The 12,190-nt window shown below is 44.9% G+C and overlaps 1 protein-coding gene across 1 annotated transcript in view; it reads right to left on the bottom strand.

Annotated features, from left to right (window-relative positions):
• LOC125015699 (forkhead box protein O3-like) overlaps positions 1 to 8,636 on the bottom strand; it is a 29,221-nt gene extending 20,585 nt beyond the window's left edge. The window contains exon 1 of the mRNA XM_047597606.1: positions 7,094 to 8,636. Within this exon, the coding sequence (XP_047453562.1) occupies positions 7,094 to 7,582 (489 nt within the window). The 5' untranslated portion in view covers positions 7,583 to 8,636. The remainder of the gene's footprint in view (positions 1 to 7,093) is intronic.
• Positions 8,637 to 12,190: the final 3,554 nt, after the last annotated feature.

Genomic DNA, 12,190 nt, shown 5'->3' with positions numbered 1-12,190 from the left:
GCGAGCAAAGAGAAAGGAGCATCTGTGTTGTTTATCTAAAGCCCCCATCAAGTTACAATGGCTGGATTTGAAATATTCATATAGCTACATGTATGACAAGATCAAGCCCATTATGTTGCTCTCTCTGCAGGGCTTCAGTGAATGGACTGAATGGAAACCCATCAGTCAGTGTAAATTATGAAGACAAGATACATTACATAAGCTTATAGATGGGCATGAAGAGGAATATTATTGCAGTGTGATATCAATCATGGCAACACACGTTCTATAGTGTCATCAGTATGATAATATGCAATAGGCTATTTCAAGGATAAAGACACCATTATAATATTTCACAAAGCCTATAGAGAAAGGAAAACATATTAGGCTGTGCGTATTGTGCATCATAAGCCATTATATTGCTCATGTTGTAGGTGGATCCATCACTATACACATGGTACTTGAATGTGTATGTAACCTACAAGGCCCTTATTGGTTGAGGTTATTGTTTGTAATTTCCTTGTTTTATTTAATTTACAATGATATAATGCTATCAGAAGCAGCTAAACTTCACATCTGAGAAGCAGGTAATGAAACAAAATGTTTGTTTTCCCCCCCTTGCCTTATGAATGACAGATCAATGACATCTTGTTTCCACTCCACAACCTGCCTCATCGCCTTTCAGATTGCGTCTTTGTTGGCCAACAAAACCAAACATTCCGTCGTAATGCCCAAACAGTGTACGGCCTGTATCTAATCAGAAATATATGAGGCACATCTTTAAGTACACATAAAAATAGCATTTTCATAGTATGTTGCGCCATTAAGGTGCCCGCTAATACGGAGCAGGCTAGCCAAGGGCTGTCTCGCTGCGATAGGGGTGAGTACTGGAGACGGAGCAGAACAGAGTGGAGCAGAGCAGGCCCTGTAGTGGTGGAGAAAAAGACAGAGAGAGTCAACCCAGCGTGACTACCGCCTGCCTGAGTGGAGCAGCCTGCCTGCAATTAAGGTGGAATCAGGGAGAAATCTGCGCTGCCTTGATAATGAGCCTCGTCTGAATTATTAACGAGAGCTGTTCCCCCGGGACCTGGGCTCCCACTGAGCCCATCAACCCCCCCCAACACACCCACATGTACACAGAGACACCGACGCACACTCATGCAGGGGGGGGGGGGGGGAGAGAAACAAGCGCGCTCAGAAACATCCGCGCGCACAGCAACAATCACACATTATGCACACTGACACAGATGAGCAACAAGCATGCCGCTGCACACCGAGACCAAAATTTCCAGTACCACGAGGGCTGACACATTTTATTCACCGCTGAACATCCACATTTGTAATACCAATATTTCTCGAGGACAAAATAACTCCATTCACTAGCCAGCGAACTTTTTTTCCTTTAAGAACACTTAAACATAGCAAATGACTGAATGGAAATGTCAAACATCTCACATATCAGACGAACCTTTTAAGGTGAGAATCTTATCCATTCAGCCTATAATTTTGAGTCGAGCATTATTACATCAACACCTGGCCTTTTCTTAACCACATTACATTAGGGAACAGCATACTGAGGCATTTAATTTAAAGACCAGTCATTACAATGAGTCATTTAATGTGCATTAGTCATTTTGGCAAGAATTTATGGTCATGAATGAAAAATGCTTTATTTTGAGTAATATTACTGTTTGTGAGTCTTCCCTTTATTGTTGTTCAGCAAAATCTCTAAACTACTAGGATATTCATATTTTTTTATTAATAGGAAAAGACAAAGGGATGCTTGTGTCAATAGTAGGCGGCTGGAGGCTAACTCAGTAGGAACACTGATTTTTGCGCTGAAGTATGTGCGTCCAGCAGCACTGCCATGACCCCCTCTGCTCCCTTCCCTCCTCTCCAGTGTCCTACCTGGAAATAAAAAGATGTGTCCCGATCGCCCAGCATCAGTTTAACACTAAAAGCCCCCCCACTCCCAAGGCCAATCTCCGTGGCAAACTCACACAGCCTCGGAAAGAAACCCACGCCACATTCCGTCCATGCAGCTGTGAATGGCTTTGCCAAAAAAAATCCACGAGAGCTTAGCAAACAGAGCAGCGCTTTCCACGCTGGCCAGTCGTCTGGAGTCAGACAGATTTAAAAACGAATCAGGCGGCAAAAAGGCACCGCAGAAAGTCACTTCCACACCCGGTCAGCCCCCCTCTTCTTGCAAAAAAACAGCTCAGCCCAACCAAGAACAGAGTGTTCCTCCATGGGTGGTTTCAAGAGGCACAAGGGATGTGTGCGTTTTGTGCAAATGTGTGTGCCAGAGGGAATGGCGGAAACCATCACCCAAAATATTGCAATGGGAAATTTCTCTATGCTTCACTATGCTAAGGCGGGGGAAACGAACAGAGAGTATTTAATATTCCGAGAAATGTCACCAAACGAGAAATGCAGGGGTGGGGTGGGGTGAGGGGGGGATGCAAAGCCATGGGTAATAGGCTTGGTAAGAAATGCTTCAACAGCTGAAGTTCAGCACAGCTGAGGAGAACATCCAAATTAGTTCAACCCTGCCGAATTAGGAACTTGACGGTCTCATTCTCCAAGCGACCCGGTAGCTGAAAGGAGTCGAGCGGGGTCAGATCTAGCATTGTTATCCTATTATCTCTGAGATAATGTGAGATATGAGATTTCTCTTAGATAAGAGGAGGCATGCTGCTTGAGGCAGTTTAGATCACGGGGTAGATGACTGCTAAAGCTCAAAATCCTGACGCCACAGATCCATTGAGAGAGACTACTCACCTCAATTGGCCCTTGAGCCTAAAACCACTAAGAGAGAAAGAATGTATAGAATGCCTAATGCATGGAAAGGAAGGCAGGACAGAAAAAGAAAGGCTGTGGATTAAAAAAAGGTGGAGATAACATTGGCAGATGTTAAAGTGATAAAGTGTGAAGTTATATGAAAGGCAAAATGATATTGTTTTTCATATTACTGTCTCCTGATTGCTGTCTCCCGTATTTGAATGCGTGCCCATGCTCTGGTAATTTGCATGTACATTAATCATTTTCAGTGAGAAATGAACTGCCACGGCTGCCTGAAGGCTGCAGAGGGAAAGGCAGTGAGAAAGGGTTTCTTGGCATCAGACACCCGGTTCAAGCTGAATATACTGCCTGAACCCAACCTGGCTCTGGGAAAAGGAGCCAAGGGGAGATGTAAGGTGTTCATAATCCTACACCATAAATCTGTCCAGCATGCATCATATGCTCTCATTTCGTGAGTGTGTAAGCGCGCACATGTGTGTGTGTGTGTGTATGTCTGTCGCGCTCTCAAATTACTCTCCTCCCCTGAGCCAAGACAGAGGATAAAATATGAATCAGCTGAAGTCTAGGATACTTTCCAATCTCCCAAGACTCCCCAACCATCATCAAGTGACAGGAATATTCACACACGGAGGTACAACAGACAGAATCATGGCGCTCTACACACTGTTGGAAGTTTCAAGTCTCTCCGTGTCGTGTTAAGCTTCTGTCAACCACATTCTGCTTCTGTACATTTGACATTCATATCCCTCACATTTGTCAAGTGTCTCTCAGCTGCAGCTGTCGGAGCCCCTGCATAGCGACAGGATTATAGAGTCTGTCTGTGTCTTTACCTATAAATCAATTAGATAAAGTGATATGATCTGGCCTTGTTATGAGGACTGCTGCCTGTGGAGGTGTGTGTTATGTGTCTTTACAGACGATCGGACCCAAACCTAGAGACATCTTTCTTTCTCTACTCTTTAATTGCCCACATGCAGTTTTGTCTTTGGTCGCTGCAACTTTTCTTCCTCTTGTTCTCTCGTTTGTTTCTGGTGCATCTGATTTCTCTCAGTGAGGGAAACCCCATGACCCTTTGCCCTGCTGGCACTTGACAGGCCTCTACCTAAAAACACTTTATAAATAACCGTCTAGTCACTTTGGATTAAAGTGTCTGAGTGACTGCCTGGTACCCTTGGTGACCTGCTGCACAATCCCCTGGCATCTGACTGCCCTAAGTGCTGGAAAAAGCCCCAGCACTGTAAACATCTCGAGGGAAAGTAATGGCAGAAAGAGACAACTCCACATAGATGTCTCAAAGTTGCGGTGATACCTTATGCATATTACACATATTAAAAGTGTTGGTGTATTATGGGTTTGTACCCCATGCTGGCTTGTACAATAAAGCAACCCCCAGTGTAACAATGGCATCATCTAACCCCCTTGAAGTTAATGAACTATTGGGCGCCTACGGGGCAATCCCTACACCAAGTGCTACCCCACCATTAGAGGCATTATGAAGTCAAGAGCGAGACTACGTACCATTCACCGCCGTGACATGCTGTCAGACCAATCAGCGGGCCCAAACGCACACGCCTATAGAAGTAGACAGCCCTTCCCCCCCACAACAGACCACACAAAGACACACACGCAACACTGGCAACCCTGACGCTTTGTTGCAAAAGGCATGTGCTTCTCCCACGCACAAAATGCAGTATGCATCCACATGCACACAAACATGCTTGCACTCAAATATAACCATCCATGAAAATGTAAAATATTCATTATCAGCTGCTAACTTTAGCTTCTGGGTTTAGTTACAGAATGACAGAAGCTATATAGATACACCTAGTGAATTTACAATTAACCCACTGCGCAGCAGTGGCTAGCGTCCCAGTGGAAAAGGTAACAGCGTTCACAAGAACACAATTCTTCGTATCCTCCCTCCAGTAAGGAGCTGATTAGGAGGCCGTGACCTAACAATGCTGCAGCCTTCCTAGAAGTCAGAAGCCATTAGGTATTTATAGGAGCTTAATGGTACTGTCTAGTTGTACTTGCTGTCTGGTGCCCATCATCAAGCCAGCATCACATCCTTTCCATCTGCTTTTCAAGATTCTTTTAGAGTCGCTGCGCACGATCCAGGTTCAACAAACTGTCTCTAGAATTTGTTTTGGTCAACCCCCCCCCACGCACCCTCAAACTTCTCATTTAAGCTCCAACGTCATACCTCTCCATTTCATTTTATTTCATCAGCAACTTAATTCTTTATACGCCACAACTGAAAAAATAAAAAATAAAATTGAGACCGATTTGCGTCAAAGGCTTTGCTCGTGCATGATTTTGTCAATTGAGATGAAAATATAGTGGAAGACACAAGTGTTGTTTTACAACTCAGAAATGCTGCTGTCCAATATAATTGCCCCATATGATTGTAAAATTATATGTATCTGAGTGTCCACCTGTTTTGTGCACGAGTGAGAGGCGAGGCAGCAGGACTGTGGGTTCACTGAATCTGAACATGTCAGATTTTTGAACCAAGACACTAGTGTTAATTGCTGGTGAAAAGAGGTTTTCTTTTATTTGCATGTCAAATTTTGTGCTATATAGTACAAAATAGGCCACAGAATACGGAAATTCCACAGCGCTCTGACATGTTTATTGCAAGAGCACGTAGCTTCATCTGAAACGAATGATTTACTGTATATACTTGTATGCTGCTGAGTGACAGCTTTTCCATCTGTTGCTTGTGTGATTCTTGTAAGTAAGCTACACATGTGACTTCTAAGTGTATGTTTACATTACCACTCTGTTTTTGACCAAAACCAGGTCAGGTCTGTTACCGACATTGCGGCTGCCTGCTTTAAACGACTTACCTAATCCCCCGTCATTACCTGGAATGGGCCCCATGTCTCGCCTGTGGCCTGAAATAGCCCAGGACCTCAGACTGCCACTGTCAAGCCCCCTAATTTGCAGTTTCATAAATAGCAGAGTGGGACTTTGGCGCTAAACATAAAGGGGCCCTGTGGTGCAAGACTCCTGGTGCGAGTGCAGAGCGAATGAAACGAAGCCTACCTGGAGACACACCTCACGGTAGTCAGTTCAGTTTAATGGGACAGGTTTAAAGTGTCAGTCAGGTGCTATATGATTAAGACTGAGGCCAAAAGAGGAGACTCAGCTCTGACTTGTGACAGAGCTTATGTTATGCAACACCGATACAACAAGTCAAGACTGATTCTTATAACTAAATGCAAGTTTGAAGGCATGCCAATACTGTTTAATTTGATCGTAGATGAAGATATCAACAACACATCTAGATATTTCTAGATGAATAGGATGCATGTAGCACGGCAGATTCAATTCGTCTTCTATGTATTTGGAGCAGCAATCATCACAGGGGTCACAGAGTCTAATCTAAATCCTTTACAATGGTCTTGCTTTAGAAAAACTAAATATTCAGTCAGAATTGACCACTCCATGACTCTGCTGACTGAATATGCGCATACAAATAACTATCCTACTGTAGAGCCGCTGCTTTCTTTACTTTGTTGTACACTGACATTTCAAATGAAAACTTAGCATCTGCTCTCAGGGCTCAAATCAGGAAAGTTACATGATCAGGACAAGCAAGGCTGCCCTGCTGATCCCTCTGCCCCTTCTCGCTGTCCTCAGATGGCTATAATGAATAGAAACAAGATGAGGCTGGGAGCAGAGGCTGATAACATGGGCAGATGTCCAGGAGGTTACTCTAGGCTCTCAGCCAGACAGGCAGCAGTAGCGGGCTGTGGTCAGTTGTGGACACCCCTCAGAATATTAACATTGCGGACGACTGACGTGTGATCTCCTACAAGTGTCAGTCTGTTGATCCTTAGCTATGCTCTGAAGAGATGACTGGACAAAAATGTGGATTCGTGCGAATATACCCACATTTCTCTATTTATCTGCCACGGTCATTTGCAGCTGATATGGAGTTAAATCATTAGCTGTGGTCCTGCCCCTGCTGAATAGATTTCATGCCCTACTACCAGCGCTCCTGCCCATCATGACCAGGCTCTCTGCAGCTGAGACGAGAAAAGCCTTGTTACATTCATAGCAAGTGTCATCACTCCAGCCTATTACACTGTGCCATCAGTGATGTATTAGAATGACTGACGGCAGTAATGAACTAAGACGAGATAAGGCATGGCACCATTCATGCGTAACCAACATGGAATCCCACGGTGACATGTGTAAGGGGTGAAATAGTCAAAACGGCTTATTGGACGTGAATAATAATCAATATCATCAGTGTAATTAACACATCGATAACATCACCATGTACCCCCCGTTTGCTTCTTACCTTCCAGCCAGCAGAGCTGTTACTGTCGCCCTTATCCTTGAAATAGGGCACATAACGGACCATCCAGTCGTATATCTGTGACAGCGTGAGTCTCTTTTCTGGGGTGCTCTCAATGGCGCGGGTAATGAGATCCGCGTAGGACTGGTTCCCCCACGCGTTCCGCCGCGAAGATTTGGCTTTGCGCAAGGGTCCTGTCACATCGAGCGCCGCGCCAGCCAAGCATGGGTGCGTCGCGCCCGTGGGTGCCAGGGCGCCGGCTGGATGCTTCAGGTCTCCCGGTGTTCCGCCCACGAGCCCCGCTCTGCAAGCCGGGACGTCCTCCGGTTCCACCTTGATATTGGCCAGAGGAAGACCTCCGCTCACCTCGTGTCCGCCGGGGAAATCCTGAGGGCACGGTAGCGGCCAGGTGCATGAGCGAGGCCGGCTTTGCGGCTCGAAATCCGAATCAACCTGATGAGCGTCTAAATCGTCGTCCTCCATCATCAACATTTACCCTTCAGTTGAAAATGGAATAAATCAAAACAAGAGGAAGGGAGGCAAAACACCTCCACGATTCACGTATCCCACGGTCTTCAATACCACTTCACGTTGGAATCTGCCTTGTAATACAGATATAACGCTCAGTCTCTATCAATAAGCGGCAATTCAGTGGAGTAGAAGAATCATGATGAATGCAAGCAAAATCACAGCCTCGCGTGTAGAGACAAGAGAAGTAATAAAAGTAATAACAATTTTTTGTCCATTTTACCCAGGGTAAAAAGCCAAATGGCGGTTGAAATGCTTCTTATCTGACAGTCCACATCACCTTACAACGCTCAGTCTCAAACGCGTGCCAGAGTCAGTCATGAGGGCTTTTCATTCCAGTTGCAGCAACAGATGATATTTCAGATAAGGAGCGAAGCAGCCGTCGATAAATCCACCACAAGACAACAGGAAGAATCGGAAAAGAGGGGCAAAAATCACCAGGGCTGCGCGGGGAGCATCCACCGAGGCGTCAATGCGTGATTACCGTGAATTATTAAATCTTCCAGTCTGCACGGATTAAGCTGGCAGCGGCACATTCAAGTCCATTCAGCCTGAACAGCACCCAACTGTCTGCAATTATAACGAAGAGGCGTGCGCATGTGACGAATCGATAAATTCCCTTTCTGAAAAAAAAATGTATATACATGTGTGTGTGTATATTTAAATATACATACACGCATATATATATAAAGGGGTGGGAGGGAAAAGTCCAGCAATCAAATCTCGCATCCACTTGTCAGGAACGATAAAATTGGCTTTTATCACACCCCCTCTTGCTCCTCTCTATCACCCCTTGCCTTTTCTCACTCTCTCAGATCCCACACATGTTCTCATTTGCTTACAACTCGTTCCGTCGATGTGAACCGCGGATGACGCGCCGGCGCTGTATAGTAGAGATGCTGCCAATTGGAGTGCGCTCTCGAAATCAATACTCCCCAAACATGATTACAGCGAAATCCCGAGCCATCTCTCGCTCCCCCCTCTCTCTCTCTCGCTCCCTCCCTTGCTCCCTCTCCCCTCTCTCTCCCTCTCTGCCGTCTCAGTTACGAACGAAGGGAGCAATACACAAATTCTAAATCAAAACTCATGCATAATGATCTCTCTGGCGGAGCGTCACATGGCGCATTCTGTGCCAACCTCCGTGTCCAGACGCGATGAAGCAAGACAATGTGAAATCCACAGGAGGAGGGATTCCTGCACAATCTCGACACTGGCTTTTGTCTTTAAAAAAAACAGGCTACTGTCTTTGTGCGTAACAAATTGTCCCGTGCCCGGCGTTTAAATGCCCTCCCGGGAGAACTCAAGGTGCACAGGCGGTTTCACCTCCGCTGATTATTTGCGGGCAATACCTCAGCGAGTGTAATTTTCTATGGCGATTAGTAAGATTTACTTCAGATTAACAGAGATTAGGTAACCCTAGATTTTAATCCGGGAGGGTGAAATAGGGCTGTTGAGAGGCTAGAGTGGACACATCGTTTCTGCTTCAGACTCCAACTAAGTGAGGAGAACACTTGCATGTCACCTCCCCAAATCGCATTCACCTCAACCACAGAGCCACTCCGCTCTCGCAGTCTGGGACCATGGGTACACCCTCCGACCCTCCACCCCACCACCCGCTCTTAAAACGTGATGACAGGGCGGGCACACAGTCAATCAAATCATTGGATGTTCATTCATACTTTACTAAAATGTATAAAAATGTATAAAAATGTATACATGTGCTGGGTTCTGCTGGGAAACTTTTAGACCTGGCGTTCATGCGTGTGTTACTTAGACATGTCCATTCTCTGATGAGTCTCAACAGTTTTGGAGGCACACGGGAGAACCACACAATATTAGGAAGGTGGTCATAATGCTGTGGCTGATCGATGTATATTCATACTTCTTCGCCCTTTCACCTTTATCAGTACATAAAGGATTTGCTGAGTTCACAAACATCATCAGTCAACTCATATCTTTAGTCACACTTGTTCCGTTGAAGGTTGTTAAGGGGGGGGGGTATTACCTTTTACTGGACTTTAAGAGTCAGTCCCATTATGGACAGCTATAGGCAATCCCTTGCACAGATAGTGGGTAATAATTATGGGCATGTTGCTATGAATGTATTCCCATCAAACTATTCAACGGATGAATAATAAACATCATGTGAATTTCTCACTGAGATGAATAAAGTATCTATCTAGCATCTATCTAAACTGATCCCAAATTCTGAGGCATGTGAATTCTAGTCAGACCATCCTCACATTTTTCAGAGTTCTCCACTGGAACGGCGTCCTGTGAAGCAAGGGGCCTTTGAGGACCCAACCCTTTTCATGCGTCCGCGTGTGCATAGACGAAGGCTGTACTTAAAAGTTGCACAACGTGGCTGCACTCAGACATGAACGATGTTGAGAAATTTGTGTCAAAAATAGGACACTTGAAAATGCACGAGGATGTGTCACGCAATGCGTCACAGAATGACTTAACGTTGTGTATCAGTGGGATCACATGCTTAAAATGCCATGCTGCTAATACTTTTTTTTGTTTGTTTTATTTTTTTGTCAGTGTAAAATGTCAACTAAATCTACTGCAGCTAATTTGTTAACTATATTGTCACTGGTACATGGCAAGAACAAACAATTGAACCGACTCTGGACACAGGCACCTAAGGCTCTATCTGAGATGCTACACAAGCAATGCTTTATGAATGGCAGAATTTTTGGTGACGGTTGAAATTGCGCAGTACGTCTTCATTACACGCAAAGCCAAAGAAAAGTAAATCCAGACACGATCCAGAAGATCACTACAGGACCAGATCTCTAGAGAGAGAAAAGGAGAGAAATGACAGATGCAGAGGAGGAAAGACCAGGAAGCATAAGTATAAAAACTATGTATGTTTGGTTCCTTCGAGGCTGACTGCTACGTTGTCCCCATACCAGACATTCCAGAGGCAGCATGGCTGGCTTAGAGCTCTGAGTGGCTGATCCTGGGACAGCATGTTCTGCACAGCAGTAATCACCTCAGCCAGCCACAAGCAAGGCAGAGCACCACATGAACAACAAGTCGGAGAGCTTTGCGCCTGTCTATTTGCACTCCGAAAAAGTATCTTGGAATGTTATTCAAATGAGGAGAGGAACACGCATTTCTGCTCATTTCTTTGGCCCTTCATCTTTAGCTGTCCCTCACAACCTCATGCCGTTGTGCAGTTTATCCCTGTACCCCATTCTGCCAAGTGGGGTTAGTACTAGTGGAATCTGGGGAAGCCACAAGACTGCCCTTGGGAGATCAGTGTATGTCTGGGAAAGCACCTCCCCTGGTCCTCTGTTCTCAGCAAACAACCCACACTCTCTAACAAGCATATGGGCTCCCAATGACACAGGAAGGAGAGGGCTCAAATCCAAGTATTGGGAACATTTATGAGTAGGCGAAGCTGGATTTCACCCCTTTGTGGCATTGGCCCAAAGTAGGCCGACTTAAAGACTTCCTGCCCCGAGCAAGTGCCAGCTTTCTGTGGCATCTTGGTATCTGCGCTGCCAACTTTGAACATTATGTTCAGAGGCAACAAAGACAATTGGTGCCAAGAGTTTTAATTAAGACTGGGTTGCAAAATGGAAAGTGAAGGCATGTGCAGGTAATGGCTTCCATCCACATTTCAGAGGTCTAACAAAATATGATTGCCTAAACACTATCTACCCTAGCCAATTAATTATATTTAACAGTTAAAAAACGCAGAGCAACTAAACGGCCCAGAGAGGAGAGTGAGTGTGTGCTGCTCTCCTGCCTAAAGCTGAAGCGAGCCTAATTGTATTATAATAAACTGATGATGTCAAATATGTGTAAAGGCCATGCTGTGTAGATGGTGGCCTCAAAATCAAGGTACGAGACATAGAGCAGCAGACCTAGATTATGTATGTGTGTATGTATGTAACACAAAACAAATGATTACTTCAGTCAATCATTTAAAAAAGTCATTTGCTCGTTTCAACTTCCCAAAAGTGAGACCTGGGTGCTCTTCTCTGCAATTTTAAATTGAATACCTTTAGGCTGGTGGTCAGGCAAAAGAAAGCACACATGAGATTGCTTGCATATAATATGCTTTGGTAAACTTTTTTTTTTCCTTTTGGTTTAGAACGTTAATAACAATTAAGGCCGCAAAGTAGGTGTAGATGGAGAAAGTGAATTGACACTCATCATAAAGGAAGTCCAGGCTGCAAGTGTTATGTAATAGTGGGGACTATATGAGCCGACACTCAACATTCGAACATTTCTGTTTGATCACATGTGTAATATAAATCTCGCTGTATTGTGTTTTGAAGAGGGTGTTAGTCTGGTTTCAGTTACTTCAAACAGGAAGAATATCCTATTGCCTCCAGCAACGAGTTAAATCCATCACTTGTGCATGGCGGTGGTTGGGTACATTCACAATAGCCAAGTAGGCCTGATGCCAAGACACTGATTAGCCTAGCTTTGCCTCTATTCTCCAGGCAATGCGGTGTGGAGGTGTAGTGGGAGTCCAGATCATCACCAAAGAGCACAGTGCTAAGCTCAAGTTTAAGTGGAAGAAAGCCAGTAGACTGTAGTGTAGCCATGCTA

This window comes from Mugil cephalus, chromosome 11 (genome assembly GCF_022458985.1).
Source record: "Mugil cephalus isolate CIBA_MC_2020 chromosome 11, CIBA_Mcephalus_1.1, whole genome shotgun sequence".
Classification (NCBI taxonomy): Eukaryota; Metazoa; Chordata; class Actinopteri; order Mugiliformes; family Mugilidae; genus Mugil; species Mugil cephalus.
The sequence above is the reverse complement of the archived record's forward strand: the minus strand, read 5'-3'. Positions and strand labels throughout refer to the sequence as shown.